General features: G+C 46.7%; 1 protein-coding gene and 1 long non-coding RNA gene across 15 annotated transcripts in view; one reads left to right on the top strand and one right to left on the bottom strand.

The window, feature by feature from the left end:
* NPAS2 (neuronal PAS domain protein 2) overlaps nt 1–14,353 on the top strand; it is a 192,629-nt gene extending 178,276 nt beyond the window's left edge. For 9 of the 10 annotated variants that reach the window (XM_085018627.1, XM_085018629.1, XM_085018633.1 and 6 more), the window contains 5 exons: nt 4,428–4,598; nt 6,704–6,879; nt 7,282–7,374; nt 10,765–10,927; nt 12,941–14,353. In XM_085018627.1, coding sequence (XP_084874753.1) covers nt 4,428–4,598; nt 6,704–6,879; nt 7,282–7,374; nt 10,765–10,927; nt 12,941–13,108 — 771 coding nt within the window. In that variant the 3' untranslated portion in view covers nt 13,109–14,353. The remainder of the gene's footprint in view (nt 1–4,427; nt 4,599–6,703; nt 6,880–7,281; nt 7,375–10,764; nt 10,928–12,940) is intronic. The other variant, XM_085018631.1, reaches the window with a different exon arrangement.
* The window catches only part of LOC146404673 (uncharacterized), a 29,929-nt gene that overhangs the window by 12,340 nt on the left and 316 nt on the right, over nt 1–17,273 (bottom strand). For 3 of the 5 annotated variants that reach the window (XR_014841418.1, XR_014841420.1, XR_014841422.1), the window contains exon 2: nt 11,196–13,540. This is a non-coding gene — a long non-coding RNA (uncharacterized LOC146404673). Of the gene's footprint in view, nt 1–11,195; nt 13,541–17,273 lie in introns of those variants that run through there. The other 2 variants (XR_014841419.1, XR_014841421.1) reach the window with 2 other exon arrangements.

Genomic DNA, 17,273 nt, shown 5'->3' with positions numbered 1-17,273 from the left:
GGAATTTTCCAGCGAACTTGGAAAAACCACAGATCATCAAACCAGAGAGCAAGTCCTCAAAGAGTCTTTCTTCATGTTTGTGCAGGTTTAAGGGTTTAAAGAAATACCTTCCAAAATATTTAGCCAAAATATGTTAAAAAAAAATACCTGAGTCAAGCATAAAGAATAAGCAAGTAAAAATTACCCCACCCCTCCCTCTCCAAAAAGTGGGGGGTAGATTAAATAAGAACAAAACACTGATAATTTCTGAAGTCTAGTAAGGATGCATGGGGTTTCACTATACAATATCTATATTCTGTGCTTATGAAATGTTCTCAGAGTTCCCAGTGTGGCTCAATGGAAACAAATCCAACTAGTAACCATGAGGTTGTGGGTTCGATCCCTGGCCTCACTCATTGGGCTAAGGATATGACGTTGCCAATGAGCTGTGCTGTAGGTTGCAGATGCCGTTCAGATCCTGCGTGGCTGTGGCTGTGGTATAGGTTGGCAGCTGTAGCTCCGCTTCGACCCCAAGCCTGGGAACGTCCATCTACCTCTGGCGAGGCCCTGAAAAGCAAAAAAACAAAACAACAAAAACAAACAAAAACCCCACCAAAACAAAACAAAACAAACTTATGAAAATGTTCTCTAGTAATAAGTATTTGTAAAGCTAGGCATGTAAGAACAGTGAAAAACCACGTGTGAGTGTAGGATTGGTTCTGGAAAATTAGAGTATTTTTTTTTTTCCTTTAGTGACTTTATCCACTTGAAATTAGGGAACTGTGTCTCTCATATTTCTGTATAACTGACCCTGGAGTCCTGTCAACTAGCATCCATAAGGACATGGGCTCAGTGCTAATGAACCCAGCTAGTATCCGTGAGGACACGGGTTCAGTACCTGGCCTTGCTAGGTGGGTTAAGGATCTGGCATTCCTACAAGCTGTGGTATAGGTCACAGATGTGGCTCTGACCCCTCGTTGCTCTGGCTGTGGCGTAGGCTGGCGGCTGAGCTGCAGCAGCTCCTATTAGACCCCTAGCCTGGGAACGGCCCACAGGGTGCAGCCCCCCCAAAAAAACAAAAAACAAAAAACAAACACATTCTTAAGCCATAAAATTCTATACTGTATTGTCGCTAAAGCTGAGGCATGGATGTGCACAGCAGCAAATCTCCCCTGCCTTGCCCACCCCACCCTGAAAAAGTCCTTTGTCCCAACTTCAGTGCACTTTCCTACCTACTCTGTTGGCTTGGAGCTTTTATTGAGATGCTGGCTTCATATAATTTTTTTTTTTCCCAAAAAAAGATTGGACTATGAGGGAGAGGTTCTTATGGCATCATGGTTGCACCTAGAAGGGTCCTGAAGGGTGCTACAAAGAGCTGTTCTGCTGAAAAGCTGTTACCATCCCGCCCCCACCCCCAGCCCCCGAAGTCTGTGCCAGGCTGCTTCTTAATTTATTTTTGAGAGCATTTGTGCCCTCTACTGGCGACTCAAAGAAATACCTAAAAGGACACCTGTGATGTCCTCAAATCACTATTGGTTCTTTCATCCATCCCTCCATCCTTCCATGCATCCACCCATCTGGCAGACACCCATTATGTGCCAGGCACTTGGTTAGGCGCTGTGGGGATACTGAGATAAAACAGGGCAGGGTTTCTGCCATCAAAGAGCATCAGTGGCATAGAGCAGCAGACCCAGCAGTCTCTGCCATAATACGAGGAGAAATAATTTCTATTCTTTGAGCAAAAGCTTAATCTATTTGTCAATTCATTTATTTATTCTCTTCACTTCTCAGATAAGTTTTATATGTCCGGTGTGGCAAAGGAGCAAAAGGAGCTCCTTTTTTTCATTTTACATATTATTGTTATTATCTGACATTTATTGAGCACTAATATTATGCCTCAGCATAAATCCCACTTAACACTTTATGAGGTATGTGTTGTTAATATCACTGTTTTGTCAGTGAAGAAACAAATAATGGCTTTGAAAAGTTATGAAAATTGCCCAAGGTCCTATCACTAGTACATGGTGGGGTTAGAATTTGAACTGAAGCATGTCCAATTTAAGCTAGTTTATACTGCCTGCCATAAATAAAGGTTGCATTTATCTGAACTCTAATCAGAAGGTAAATTGTATCTTACCAGAAAAAGGTAATGTTATTAAGAGTTTGGGGGAGTTGTTTGTTTGTTTGCTGAAGTACAAATTACCCTGGGCCATAAACACACCAGGTATCTGAGATTGCATAAAGCACTAATCCTAAATATTTGGGCATTGGAGCTGAGAGGATGGACACCTAGAAAATTCTTTTTAACTTCTGAAGTGACCAAGAGCCTTCATTCAAAACGGCAGGCTTTTTTGGGTGGGGGTGGGGTGTGAAGGAAAGTAGGGAGATGAGGTGGTTCAGTGGGATGGGCACGAGGTGGGGCCCTAGCCCAGCCACCCCCAACCTCAGTTCTCTGGGACATGGCTCAGTCCCCCCAACAGCAAGTGCTTCAACTATCTGATCTTTAAGCATCTGCCTGACTTGGTTCCACCTCTGCCTTTTGCAAACTGCTCTCTCACTTGGCAAATGTCAGCATGTCAGTTCTGTACTGTATATAAAGTTGGGTGAGGTTATACTGAGTATGGGAATCAGAGTTAAAGCGCCAGATGTTTGCAGAAAGAACTGCAAGCTAAGTGCCCAAAAGGGAACAGAACACTGCTTGCCAAGAATCTGGTATGCATAATACCAGTTCTTAATGCCCACAAGGAGCTTTTGTTAAAGAGCTAGTTACTTGTAGTTCAGCAGTTAACAAACCCGACTAAGATCCATGAGGATGAGGGTTCAGTCCCTGGCCTCGCTCAGTGGGTTAAGGATCTGGTGTTGCTGTGGCTGTGGTGTAGGCCGGCAGCTATGGCTGCAATTAGACCCCACGCCTGGGAACCTCCATATGCCACAGGTGAAAAACAAAGCTAGTTACAGGTCTTAGGTTTAAATTATTATTAAAATTATTAAAGTTGTTTTTCTTAAGCCTTTAGAGTCATTCACAGATTACAAATCTACTGACTGATAAAAATAGCAATGCTTTTACTGGTTTTTGCTCATGTACAAATTAAACTAACAGTACATAATCAGCACTACCTACCAAAGCCATTAATTTGCAATTTAAATGTCTCTGAATCTTTCATACCTAACCAGGCAGACTTATAAACCCAAGAAGTAAAATCTTTCTGAGCCCTTACGGAATTCTTTTAAGTCGAATACACCAAATGAATAAATGAGGAAGACCAAGGTTCTCATAACTGCATAAGTGCTCTTTACAAACTTAGTCAAATCCTCTTAAACTTTTCCCATTAAAACTACGAGGCTATGTAGTTCCTTGGTGGCATAGCAGTTAAGGATCTGGTGCTGTCACTGCTGTGGCTCTGTTCACTGTTGTGGTGTGGATTCATGTCCCGGGAACTTTTCTGCATGCTGTGGGAGTGTCTTAAAACAAACAAAAAACCCCGGAGTTCCCATCGTGGCTCAGTGGAAACAAATGTGATTAGCATCCATGAGGACGCAGGTTCGATCCCTAGCCTCGCTCAGTGGGTTAAGGATCTGGCATTGCCATGAGCTGTGGTGGAGGTCACAGATGCGGCTCAGATCTGGTGTTGCTGTGGCTGTGGCGTAGGCCAGTCACTGCAGCTCCAATTCTCCCCCGTAGCCTGGGAACCTCCATATGCTGCAGGTGCGGCCCTAAAAAGACAAAAAAAAAAAAAAAACAAAAAAACCTACCAGACTAACATATCACAGCCTCTTGAATGTCTGAGACAGCTTAGATAACAGAGATTATCGTGGTGATTGTAAAGCATATTTGTGAACATCATTTAAAGTACATGGACTTCATGTTCTGTTATCCTTGGCATTTATTTGCCTCCCTGGAAAGGCAGATGCACTGAGTAATGGGCGCAGACCTTCCCTGTCCGCTGGGAACACTGGATGAAAGATGCCAACTGCAGGATGGGGACAGACCCTGGTCACTGGTCAGAGATTCGAGACCGGGCCCAGGGCCTACTGCCAGGATGATGTGCCCACACCAGTGGTCAGCTGACCCTCTGCCACCATTATTGTGTCATTTATGTGATGCTTCTCTTTCTAATAAGAAACAGTTAAGCCAACCCAGGCTGAACACATCAAGTTTCATATCCGGGTCTTGGCATCTTTCACACTGTTAGACCCCAGTTACTAGACTAGAACCTTCTTGAGGGCAGGGTCGCCATCCCTCAGACCCGCTGCCCCTCTCCCGGCCGTGCCCTGGGCTGGTGGCATCATGGGCACTTGGTGTCTCCCATCGAGTGGATGACACTTTCCAGGCAGGGGCAGAGAGCAAGAAAGCTGATCTCCTGCCATGGACAGGGTATTCAAAGGAGGTACAGGCCTGTGAGGGCACTGTGACCCCAACCTGAAAGGTGTGCCTGTTCTGCTTCCAGATGTTTCTGCAGCAGCCAGCTGTATCCCTGAGCTTCAACAGCGCCCAGCAGAGGTCGGGCCCAGGCCCCCAGCCCCAGCTTGTGGCCAGCCCTCAGCTTCCAGGCCAAATGGCTCCTGCCCAGGCCACAGGCCAGCACCTGCTCAGAGAATCGAGCGTGATAGCAATCCAGGTAAATGCATTCATCTGCAGACTCAGCCCTTGCCCCCAGTGGACCAGGCCATGTAAACTGGAAACCTGTTTCCACCACAACCTGGGCCAGATGCTGGTGGTGGGGTTTTTCTTTTCTGTCTTTTAAGTCACTTTGAAGGCCCAAGTTCTACTTGTTTCCTCCCATGTTTTATCAGTATATTAAAATGCCTTAGGGGTTCCCAGCGTGGTGTAGCAGAAACGAATCCAACTAGGAACCATGTTGCAGGTTCGATCCCTGGCCTCACTCAGTGGGTTAAGGATTTGGCATTGCCATGAGCTGTGGTGTAGGTCACAGACATGGCTTGGATCTGGCGTGGCTGTGGCTGTGGCTGTGGCTGGCAGCTGCAGCTCCACTTGGCCTCCTAGCCTGGGAACCTCCATATGTCGCGAGTGCAGCCCTAAAAGACCAAAAAAAAAAAAAAAATGCCTTAAAGGTATCATGCAGCTGAAACTTTCAGCTCAGATCCTGAGCTGGGCTGGAGGTGGACACTCATGCTGACAGTCCTGTCCCCACACACAGGTCCTCGGCCCCCACCATTGACCCCTGGTGTTCTCCATTATCAGTGTGAGAACACAGTTACCCACTTGTGTTCACTGTCCCTTTCCTCAGGGCCACCGTGCCCCTCCTGGTCCCCCAGATTCCCTGTCCAGCCCTACCCTTGTAGCCATGACCACCTACTGTAAGCCACCAGTAGATCTTGCAGTCTGACAGGGTCACCCAGCAGTCGGTGGCACTTGAGGGCAATGGAACCGAGAAGTCCTGGGCTCTCATTTCTGGACCATCATAGGTCAGAAGGCGGGATCCAGCCTCTCCTGAAGCTGCATGCAGTCGTGGATTCAGTAACAGCTGCTGGGCTCCAGTTATTCACCAGCCCACAGGGAAAAAAAGATGAATGACGATTGTCCTTGACCCCAAGGAGCTTCTAGCCTAGTGTGGGTTCTGAGAGGTCAACAGATGACCTACAATGAAATGTGGAGAAGTCCATGTATAAGACAGTTTCTCCATCTTCACCCAGATTTAAGAGTTTTACTTTAAAATGTAGCCTCTGGTTCTAAAGGTCCAGGGATAAGACTAGCTAAGAATGTTTTGGAAAAAACTGAGGAAGGATTTACACTATCTATGTTGAGAGAGTTTGCAAAATCTCTGAGCATTAAAACATAGTGGTGCTGTCATATGAGTGGAGTCAGTGAAACAGTGGAAAATCCAAAAAGCAAAAGCAAACGCAGGCTCCTTCGCTCCTTCATTTATGATTTCAGTCAACAAACGCGTGCCAGGCACTGAGTCTTTAGCACTGACGGACAACAGGGAATGAAAGAGAAAAGGAAAAAGGACTCTCTGATCCAAGTTAGGGGAGAGAGGGAGACCAACAAGTGACAGTCACACAATGACACATGGTGATGCGGGAACTCTGCTGAAGGTGGGGGAAGGGCGGGAGGCATAAGTAGGTGCCCAGAGAAAGCCTCCCTGAGAAGGTCATATCTGAGCAAAGGACTGAAAGGATGAGAGAAGGAGGCCCAAAGGGTACCAGGAGGAAGAGTGTTCCACATAGAGGCAGTGCAAAGGCCCTGAGGCAGGAGGTGAGTTAGAGAGACAGCAAGCAGGTCCACATGTCAGGAGTGGAATTGGTGAAGCAGGAAGTAGTTCCACTCAGCACACATGTGTTGCTTGCCTGCTGCAAGCCGGCTCTGTCCAGGGCCCAGGAAATTTAAAGAATCCCTGAGATGCTTACAGTCAATGGGAAAGATAGTCACAAGAGCAAAATATCTTGCTGTCTAGCACTGGGAACTACATCTGGTCACTTATGATGATGGTCACATGCATGATAATGTGAGAAAAAAGGATGTATACAGGTATGTGTGACTGGGTTACCTTGCTGTACAGTGGAAAATTGACAGAACACTGTAAACCAGCTATAATGGAAAAAAAATTATTATTTAAAAAAAAAAGAACAAAATAACTCAATTAACAGTCATTGGGTCCTAAGTGAGCGGAATGGCTAAGGTGGGTAAAAGAAAGATGTTCTGGGGAGGTGGCTGCTGAGTTGAGTGGAAAGTTTACCTTTATTGTTACTGTGGTTGCTCTAGGGTCCAAAGCCAGTGAGAGGCTCACAGATGATGCAGGGGAACAGCTTGACACCCCAGTTCAGCAGCACGGCAGCTGTGCTCCCGCCAGCTCTCAGCCTGACCACACCTGCTTCCACCTCCCAGGATGCCAGCCAGTGCCAGCCCAGCCCAGACTTCAGCCATGACCGGCAGCTCAGGTACGGAAGGATGAGAGAAGGAGGCCTACCAGTACCAGGGAGAAGAGCATTCCACATAGAGGCAGTGCAAAGGCCCTGAGGCAGCAGTAGCCCTGTCCTTGCTGGAAGGCTAACAGAGACGCAGTTTTACACCATTCCTTTTGGCCCTCCTTTCTCCTGGACGTGGAGGCAGAGGTCAGATGGTTAGACTCTAAAGCCTCTGCAATTAATCTCAGCTAATGAAATGGCAGGGAGAGGGTCTTGATGGCCAGAGGAAAGACCTGCTGTGTTAATGGTCCTCCAAGAACACAGCAGGCCCTGTGGGAATGGGGGTCGGCCAGAAGGGGCCCAGGCGGGCTGGGCAGGCCAGTCTGTGGCTTGAGTACTGATGAGTGTCCCACTTATCTCTTCCTCTGCTCCAAGGTTGTTACTGAGCCAACCCATCCAGCCCATGATGCCCGGGTCCTGTGATGCCAGGCAGCCCTCGGAGGTTGGCAGGGCTGCACGGCAAGTCAAGTAGGTGGCCGTGGGGTGTTGGGGCTGGAGGTGGGACATGCAGAGAGCCGCCTGAGTGGTCCCAGGCTAGCAGGGTCTATGAGCCTGGCACTCTAGGCAGGGTCCAGGTGTGCCCACGCCCTTGGAAAGAACTCCTCCTCTTAGCTTTTCTTTCTCCATTGCCCATGGAAAAAAAGAAAACTGGGAGTTCCCGTTGTGACCCAATGGATTAAGAACCTGACTAGTATCCATGAAAGATGTGGTTTGATCCCTGGCCTCGCTCAGTGGGTTAAGGATCCGATGTTGCCATGAGCTGCGGTATAGGTTGCAAATGAAGCTCAGATGTGGCGTTGCTGTGGTGTAGGCTGACAGCTGCTGCTCCGATTCAATCCCTAGTCTGGGAACTTCCACATGCTGCATGTGTACCCCTAAAAAGAAGAAATTTAAAAAAAAAGAGAGAGAAAAAAAACTGTCACCACCCCAGGTTTAGGACAGAACCCAAATGAAACAATTGCATGCCAAGTTTGTCACTGTCTAGCAGCATCTCTGCAGGTCTAAGTGTAACGGCCCATGTAAAAGGCACCAATGCTGGCAAATTCCACAGGCACACCCAGCTCGCCTACTCTGTGATTCCAGTGCAGTGCCCCAGCCTGTGACTCGCTGCAGACGTGGGACCTGCTGCTCTCCCAGGCACAAACCTTCTCTCTCCCTCTCCCCTGGCTCTTCACTTGCAATCCCCTGGAGCAGAAGTGGCTTTCCTTAGCCATTGAACTACCAGAGACAAAGCTTACCAGAGACAGAGAAGCCAATACTTGAAGAGCTACTGGGAAAGAGTGTCTAGCCTTTGAAATGAAGCAGATACCATTTGCATATAAACACTGGTTTAACTTGGGTCAGAAGTTCACTGGGATGGTGCCAGCTAATGAGGCCACCCACCTCCCCCTACTCCAGTCCCCGCTTGGGGACCTTACAGCCACCCCCCCATCTCGGGCTCTCCCCTCAGAGTCCTTTCTCCCAAGTCCTACTTCAGCCAGTGATAATAGTAACAGCGACAGTTACTGAGCATTTCTGAGGGGTGGGGTCTGTATGTACGTTGTACGTCGATGAAAACCCCACGATGGTGGGGGGGAGGGAGGCGTCTGTGCACTGCAGGCAAACAGCCTTTAAATTCTCTGAGGATGCTCTTAATTAGGCAGAGGGGTGGGGGGAAGATTGGTTTGGGGTTTCAACTGTTGTAAGTGATCCAGATAAGTGGAAACAAAGAATCATGTTACATGGCTTTCCAGAGATGCTTAAAATGCACTGAACTAGGCAAAAATGGAAATTCTTTCCCCTGGGAACTCTAAGGTGCCCTTCGGTCAACCCAATAATTTATACCTCCCCCATCTCTTCCAGACATGACCTAACACTCCATCTTCTGGGGTGTGTCCGAGTCTGTCGCCCACACATGGAGGCCCCTTCAGGGGAGTTTTGGATTCGCCAGTGCCTGTTACCAATGACTCATATAGAGACATAACGGTCCTAATTCTAATAAGCCTTCTCTATAGTATCTTTATTTTTATTTATTTATTATTTTATCTTTTTAAATTTTTATTTATTTATATTTTTTGCTTTTTAGGGCCACACCTGCAGCATGTGGAGGTTCCCAGGTTAGGAGGCGAATCTGAGCTACAGCTGCAGGCCACAGTCACAGCCACAGCAAAGCAGGATCTGAGCCACATCTGCAACCTGCACCACAGCTCACAACAATGCCGGATCCTTAACCCACCGAGTGAGGCCAGGGATTGAACCCTCATCCTCATGGTTCCTAGATGGATTGTTTCCGCTGCGCCATGACAGGAACTCCTGTAGTATCTTTAAAATATCTGTTCCTTGTCTTTGCTCTTCCAGGGTTTTCCAAATGGCCTTCCCCTTGTTATTGGACCATTATCACCAAGTACCCTTTAAAAAAATTATTGTGGTAGAATGTACAGGAAATTTACCATTTTCACTGTCTTTAAGTGTACACTTCAGTGGCATCAAGCACCTCCATGTTGGTGTGCCACCCTCACCCCTGTCCACCAGAGCTTTTCATCATCTCAAACGGAAGCTCCATCCCCATTAAACCCTAACCCCCATTCCCTCTGCCCCCAGCCCCTGGCAACCACCCTTGTACTTTCTGTCTCTGTGAATTTGACTCCTCTTGGGAATCTCCTCTAAGTGGACTCATACAGTATTTGTATTTTGTGACTGGCTTATTTCCCTCCATACAACACCCTCAAGGCTCACACACATTGTACACTGTGTCAGCATCTCCTTCCTTTCTAAGGCTGATCATATTCCACTGTACGTATGGACCACCTTTGGTTTATCCATCATCCATTGACCGACATCTGGGTTGCTTCTGCTTTTTGGCCACTGTCAATAATGCTGCTTTGCTTGTGGATGTACAAATATCTCCTTTAGTTCCCCACTCACACTTCTTTGGGGCATATACCCAGAAGTGGAATTGCTAGATCACATGGTAATGGTAATTTTAATTTTTTTTTTTTTTTTTTTTTTTGCTGTTGACGAGGATGTGGACAGACTGGAACCCTTTATAGTTCTTTTTCATTACAGCATCGTAATGGGTGTGAAGTGATGTCTCGTTTCAATTTTGAGTTCTGTTTCCTTAATGACAAATGATGATGAGCATCTTTTCATGTGCTTATTGGCCATCTGTATCTTTTCTTTACAGCAATGTCTATTCAAGCCCTCCCCCCCCCCGCCCCCACCATTCTTTTGGCCAAACTCAGCGGCATGCAGAAGTTCCTGGGCCAGGGATCAAACCAGCAACCTGAGCCACATAGCAGCAACCTGAGCCACAGCAGTGACAATACCTGATCCTTAACCCCTAGAGCACCAGGGAACTCCCCTTTGCCTCCTTTTTAATCAGGTTCATATTTGTCATGGGTGTTGAGCTGTAGGAATTGTATCTATAATCCGGATGTATTAGATATATGCTTTGCAGATATTTTCCAGGAGCCTTCCCACTGCATGGATAGTTCCCATGATGCATCCAAGTTTTTAACTGTAATGAAGTCCAGTCTGTTTTTCTTCTTGTTTCTTGTGTTCCTGGGGTCACGTCAAGAGTTTTTAATTTATTTTATTTTTTTGTCTTTTTGCCATTTCTTGGTCTGCTCCCACGGCATATGGAGGTTCCCAGGCTAGGGGTCTAATTGGAGCTGTAGCTGCCAGCCTACACCAGAGCCACAGCAACACGGGATCCAAGCCGCATCTGCGACCTACACCACGGCTCACAGCAACGCCGGATCCTTAACCCACTGAGCAAGGCCAGGGATCGAATCCGCAACCTCATGGTTCCTACGCCACGACAGGAACTCCAAGAGCTTTTTCTTAAAGGTCTGTCTTCTTCCACGTGTCACCAAACAGGTATCCACAGAGCCAGGCTGTGTTTCAAAACCCAGATGTGCACACCACCAGCAGCAGCGCCTCGACCCCCGTCCTGCTGATGGGTCTCCACCCCAGCTTCGCCGCCTCCCAGCCATCACCCCTGAAGCCAGCCCAGACCCAGCAGCAGCCGCACTTTCTGCAGGTGGGGCCATGCCTGGGGAGGGGGAGACAGGGCCGAGCCTCCAGCCCGGGCCTGCAGGCCCTTCCTCCTCTTCTTTCAATAGGGTTCATGTCCTCAGGATGAAAATAAGCCCCCGACAGAGTCATATTTGAATCTTTGTAGGTTCTAAAGTTTTTGATGCTCACAGTTGATAGTCTGTGTATATACAGTGTGAGAGATTTAGAATCAGCTCTTATGCCTCATGTGGTTAGGTGCTAAAAGGGTTGTTTAAAACATTTTTATTACGGTATCCATTTTTTATTTTTTATTTATTTTTATTTATTTATTTATTGCTTTTTAGGGCCACACCTGCGGCATATGGAGGTTCCCAGGCTAGGGGTCCAATTGGAGCTACAGCAAGCAGCCAGCCTACATCACAGCTCACGGCAATGCTGGATCCTTAACCCACTGAGCAAGGTCAGGGATAGAACCCATATCCTCATGGATCCTAGTCGGATTTGTTAACTGCTGAGCCACAGTGGGAACTCCAGATTTTTTAGAGCAAAAATAAGACACCAGTTCCTCTGCTTGTTGGACTCGTTAGTGTGTTTATATGCAGTGTCTCACACAAATATAAAATTAAATCATGTTTGAAGATTCCTCAAACTTCCTTAATACATGTGATAATGTGGCATGAGATTGGGGCTTCCCGGAAAAATGTGGGGCATATTTATTGCTGTCACTTCTTACTTCAAGCAAGTGCTAAGTTTGCTGAAGGAGCGGGGGTGAGAGCCAGTGGCTGGAGGTTCAGATGAGACAGAAGCGTCTTTTCTCCCTCTCGTGCCCCGGTACCCCTTTCCACCCCAGCCTTGACCCTGTCCTGTGGGGCCTCCTCCCTGGCCTCCAGCCTCCAGTGCAGGGTGTGGCTTTTGCTCCGACCTCCCCACCCCTTGGCCAAAACCCGCCCAGCTTAGGCACCTTCAAAGCCATGGATGAGCGTGTGGTGACTGAGCTGCAGAGTCCTCCACAAGGTCTAGACCGTATTGACTCCCAGGCTGCTGAACCAGCCAGGGTATGCTTTTCAAACCTCCCCACCCCTAGGCGTGGAGGGGGGGCAACTTCAGCTTTGCCTTCCTTGTCACCTCACAGGACCCCGCAGTGACTTTGGATGGGAACCCATGAGGTGAGAAGGGGGGCAGTTAAAGGGCTTCTGTCCATTCCTTCATCGGAGCAGCAAACATGTTTGCAGGCACCTGTTCCACCTGAGAGGCAGGGCTAAGGAATGCTGGGGCCTGGAGCTCGGGGAAGGGGATCTCGCAGAGGGTGGCCAGGCCTGAGGCCCTGCCCAGCGGCATACTGTGGCTGGGAGGCCTCCAGTGGAGGAAGGACTGCTGTAGAGCCAGGTGTTTGGGAGATGCTTGGAGTGGGGCTGGCCAGGTGCAGGTGGGGGGACGGTGGTCCTGGCCTGGCAAGAGAGGCAGCCTGAGCACAGTGGAGGGGCAGGTGTGCCTGGGCAGACTGGGTTACTGGGAAGGGGAGAGTTTAAGGATGGGAACAGCGGGGGATGAGATAGAAGGTTCCAAACTTAACCTTGGAGTTGAAGTTTCCGAGCTTCAAATTAGGATGCTTCCTAGTGATGCTGGGCAATGGCAGTATTTGGAAGTAGTTCTAGAATCACTGGTGAGAAGTATGTAGATTGTATACGTGTGTGGATTCTGCCCCAACAGTTATGTGCATGTGGTCTCAGATTCTAACATCCAAAAACACAAAGGCTACCTGGAGATCATACACACGTGTTCAGGAAACCATTCGAGGCAGCCTAGCCCCGCCTGCCAGGAGGAACCCCTGGTGCTGGCCTTCGTAGCTCACAACCACGGGCAGAGCCTCAGCTTCCTCTTTCCACGTCCGCTCTTCCCCACCAGGACCTCCCCGAGACCGTAGCTGGGAAGGACAGTCCTTTGATCCGCCATCTGCATCACCGCCCCAGCCATTCAGGGGAGGAGACCCTGAATCGTTGAACCTCCACTGGAGCCCTTTCCTTTCCTTTCCTTCCAGGTGCAGGCGCCAACCTCTCTGCACAGCGAGCGGCAGGACTCGCTCTTTCTCTCCACCTACTCGCCACAGCCAGGGACCCTGGGCTACCCGCCACCCCCCGCCGCGCGCCCAACCCGAAGGGTCAGCAGCCTGGCTGAGTCCTCAGGCCTCCAGCAGCCGCCCCGGTAGTGCCCCGGCACCTCAGTCTGGTCACATCAGCTTTAACCAATGGACGGACAAGGGGGTGGGGGTGGGGTGGGGGTGGCCACGGAGCTGGGGAGAGAAGTTTAAAGGACACCCCCAGGCTTTCGTGCGCCCCGCTTACATTTCAGAGCTCCCGGATGGGGACCATCCCCGGGCGCAGTGGCCAGCACATAGAAAGGGAGCGGGGACGCCTGCTGTGTATCCCTTGCCCCTGGGCTTCTCGGCCACACTCTACAGCCATACCCGGACGGCCCCGCGCCCCCGCGGGAGCGCATCACTCCGCTCACCTTAGCGAAGGCGCATCTCTCCGCATCTCCCCCCGCCGCACCAGCCCCCCTGCGCCTCTGTCGCCGCGCTACTGGTCCTCACCCTGCAGATCCTCTTTCCACTGCATTCGAGAAGCACTGCGTCAGAGATCTGTTGAAGGGAGAGAATAAAGAGATGCTTTTTCATTATTTTTAGATGATTGTTTCTGTTTTACTTTGCACAGCTGCACACGGAAATAACTTAGGCACTTTTCCGATTTTGAAAAGAGTTAAGTTCTCCTGACTTTATTTGGAGACACCAGTAACAAAAACAGCCCACCAATCAGACAGCTAAGCTGGTGGCTGTTCACCAGGCTGCAGCCCCACACCCTGTGGCCTCAACCCTAATGGAATCAGGCTCTGCACCCCACACTATTCTGGTGATTTTTTCCCCTCTAACATAACACTGGACTGTTTCCTGTTTACTTGGGTGATTGCAACTACAAAGGCGGACTCAAAGCAAAGCACAATCACGCAGCTGAGTTCTGGAATTTCTATTGAGGACTCTGAAGGGGGAGGTTTCAAAAGCCAGACAGGTCTGTGGAGCGGCAGGCAGGTCCTCCGGACCCCCACCACTGAGCTGGCCCTTTGAGTGAGAATGCTGCATCTTTCTACGGATCTTTCCTGATAAGACCGAAGATGGGAGTTTCCTTTTCAAAATGCACTTTGCTTTTTTTGTATGTTTTGTTATGTTGAGAGGTTTCTAAAGAAAAGATTTTATGTAATTATAAGAGGAAGTGTAGTGAATTGTACAGCTGTTGTAATAATGACCTATTTCTATATAAAATAAAATTGTATGGATTATGTGTAAATTATTTTGTATCTAAGACACCAGTTCCTTTCCCAAATATAAAAGGATAAAAAGTTTTTCTTGTGTATTTCTGTGAATGGACATTTTGTAATAAATTAACAAATTTGTACGATTTCCTCTGGAGGCAATTTCTGTCCCTTGTTCTATATGCCTGCATACATCTTTTCATCAGTAAACTTTTTTTAATTTTATGATGTTTCTAAGGCTACAGATACGGAAAAGATGGAAGCAAGCAACAAGCCACGTAATAGCCTTAGGTTTTTGGAACAGCCTAGAAGTTTCCTGATCTTTGTTTTAAAGGCAAAAAAAAAAAAGGAAGAAGGGTTTGGTGTAGAAATGACAGCAAAACTAACAAAAACAGAAAACGTTCCCAGAAACATCTCCACTTGGAGACCCAGGTAATCCGTGGAGATAATCAAGCCATTATCCACTAAAGCATGCGTAGCCTATTGTTAAGTTCACCTGGGTTGGAGCTCTAGGGGCTCTGCCTGTCAGCACAGAGGTACCAGTGATGTGCCCAGGGTTTGTGTGTCTGTGTGGGAGATGTGTGCACATGTCCGGTGAATGGGGGAAATACTACAGCAGCTTCTGCCAACACAGAAGCTGCTTGTGGAAGCTTCAGCACGGTGATTGCGAGGGTGCCCTGGCACACCGTGATTGAGGCTCAAGATGGCAACGATCTGCAGAGTGCTTTCTACAAGCTGTGAAATAGGGAAAGCTCTCCCAGTTCTACAGCCAGGACCAGCTGGGGATGGATGGTATAAGAAGCTGCCATATCAATACATCAAAAGGAGTTTATCATTTACACAAGTGCCACATTCCTGAATAATGGTAAGTCTAAATATTCTAACACATATTAGGATTATTTATCTTTAAAGGAACCAGAAATGAACCCTCTTTTTGAAACAAAAAGTCTGAGTGAAACTGGATTAAGTACTTTGAACTGTTTTGTCAGTTCAGAGGTTTATCCATCTGATTTTTCCATAAAAGAATTTGTATTTTCCTTGGCTGTCAGAATCTGTACTTCTAAGTAGGACAAACTTTTTTTTTTTTTTTTTTTTTAAAGGCAACAGCATATTTGTGTCCTAGGATTATCTAGCTGGAATCCATTAGCAGAAGGTGGAGTAGGTCGTGCCGCTAATTTAATTTAATGCTGCTTAAATCTGACATGTTCAGAGTCTGGATAAACTCAGAAACTCCTGTTGGGTAATATTTCTTTAAACCCACAGAACATCAGAAGTTTAATCCCTAAATTTTTCATTTAACTTTGCTAACTAAAAGAGTATTTTGCAACCCTGTCCTGGTTCCTGAAAAGCCATAACCTTTCTATTTGGAAAACTATAAAGGCTTAGCTAACAAGTGACTGAAACGTGAACTCTGGAATACACCAAGTCTTAGAATATTTTAAACTAACTCAGCTAAAATGTAGTATCTTCTGTCTCTAATGGCAATTAACATCCATTCAATTAATCTGAAATTTTTGTTTATATAGTCAACATGGTGTACTTGTCAACTATGATACTGTTCTAAGCCATGACATTTTGTACTCTTGCCAAATTATCTGGTAAAATGTGGGTGCTGGGTACAAAATTGCTTCAGTTTCTCTCCTCACTTGATGTGAAGCCTGACAGTTTTAAAGTCAGCCATCAATAACCTAGAGATATAACTAATTTAGATCCCCTAGAGAAATGCCATATGTAGCTTTTTTTGGACACATACAAGGCACTTCATACATTGAACTTTATACAATGCATATGACCAAGACAAACAACAGTATACTTCTCTTAGCATAACATGGTTGATTCAATAGCTGAAATATCCAGCCTATGGTATCTGTGGAAAAGCTTTAGTTTCTTGGGAAAAATAAAAGCTCATTAGAAACACTACAAGAAAATCTCCTTAGGATTTTTGCCTAACCAGACAATGTCCAGTTATGGGAGAAGCAGGGTAACCTGTTAGCATATTCACTAAAGTAATGCATGCCTTAAAATGTATACTCCAATGTTTATACACTTAAAAGTTCCTGAATTAATTCAGTAGATGACTCAATATCCTTTAAAACCAACTGCCCTCTCCCAATGTCCCCATTTTTTTCAGTGGTGCCATGACCCACACATCGACACAAACTGAAAATCTTTATCCTCCACGCTGGTAAATTCATTTTTGTCAGAGGGAATTTTGTACCTGGAAAGATATCACCACTAACTGTAAGTCATGTAATGTCCAATTTATTGATCTTAAAAAGGTATCAATTAGCAATCTTTTAACCATTACACTGTCAACATTTCCCATATTAATCACATACTACCTAAACAACAGATGAGTCGATATTTAGGAATTTACAAAAAAAAATTTCCCCAATTATGAAAAGAGATTACAGATAGAAACACTCGTAAGAATTTAATTCAAATCTCAAGTCTGATACAGATTTAAGAGTTCTAAAAAGGACCCACAAAATATAACAAAATTGATTATCTTTACATCAGAACTGGCTGCAAGGTGTGAATATCACAGATTTAACTTTGTCTTGTATTTTATTCCATGATCATTCTCACACCTTCTCAATGGTCCAGTTTTAACATACATTTCGAGGGCTCCAGTTAACTCAGCAAATAAAATTTTACACCTCCCTAGGTTTAAGGACCTTACCATACCCACGCTGCCTGCAACAAAAGAATGCAATTTCTGACCAACTTAAGGTCCAGAGTTGTCAACCCATCGGTTTGGCATGGGGATCTGGGACGTGGCTACGCGGTCAACTCACACCAGATGTGCTGGCGTCAGATTCCTCACTTTTCATTTCCAAAGTCAGATTTCTCTCTTTTCATTTCCAGGTGTTGGGGAAAAGTGCTATTGCTATTATGGGGCCATTTGCGTGTGATAGAGCTGAAAACAAATACTGCTTTAAGGTCATGAAATCACACTGATTTCTTCGATGTAAAAGTCGTATACAGTATTTTACTCCTTTCCAAGGTGATTTGTCAACTACTCTACTAACGGTGCTTCCAAAACTGACATTTCATATAGCCAATTA

This window comes from Sus scrofa, chromosome 3, assembly GCF_054392235.1.
Source record: "Sus scrofa isolate SSC_HxYL_T2T_F1_AM1 chromosome 3, Sscrofa_HxYL_maternal_Yorkshire_Landrace_v2.0, whole genome shotgun sequence".
In the NCBI taxonomy this organism is placed as follows: Eukaryota; Metazoa; Chordata; class Mammalia; order Artiodactyla; family Suidae; genus Sus; species Sus scrofa.
This window is presented reverse-complemented; position numbering and strand designations above follow the sequence as displayed.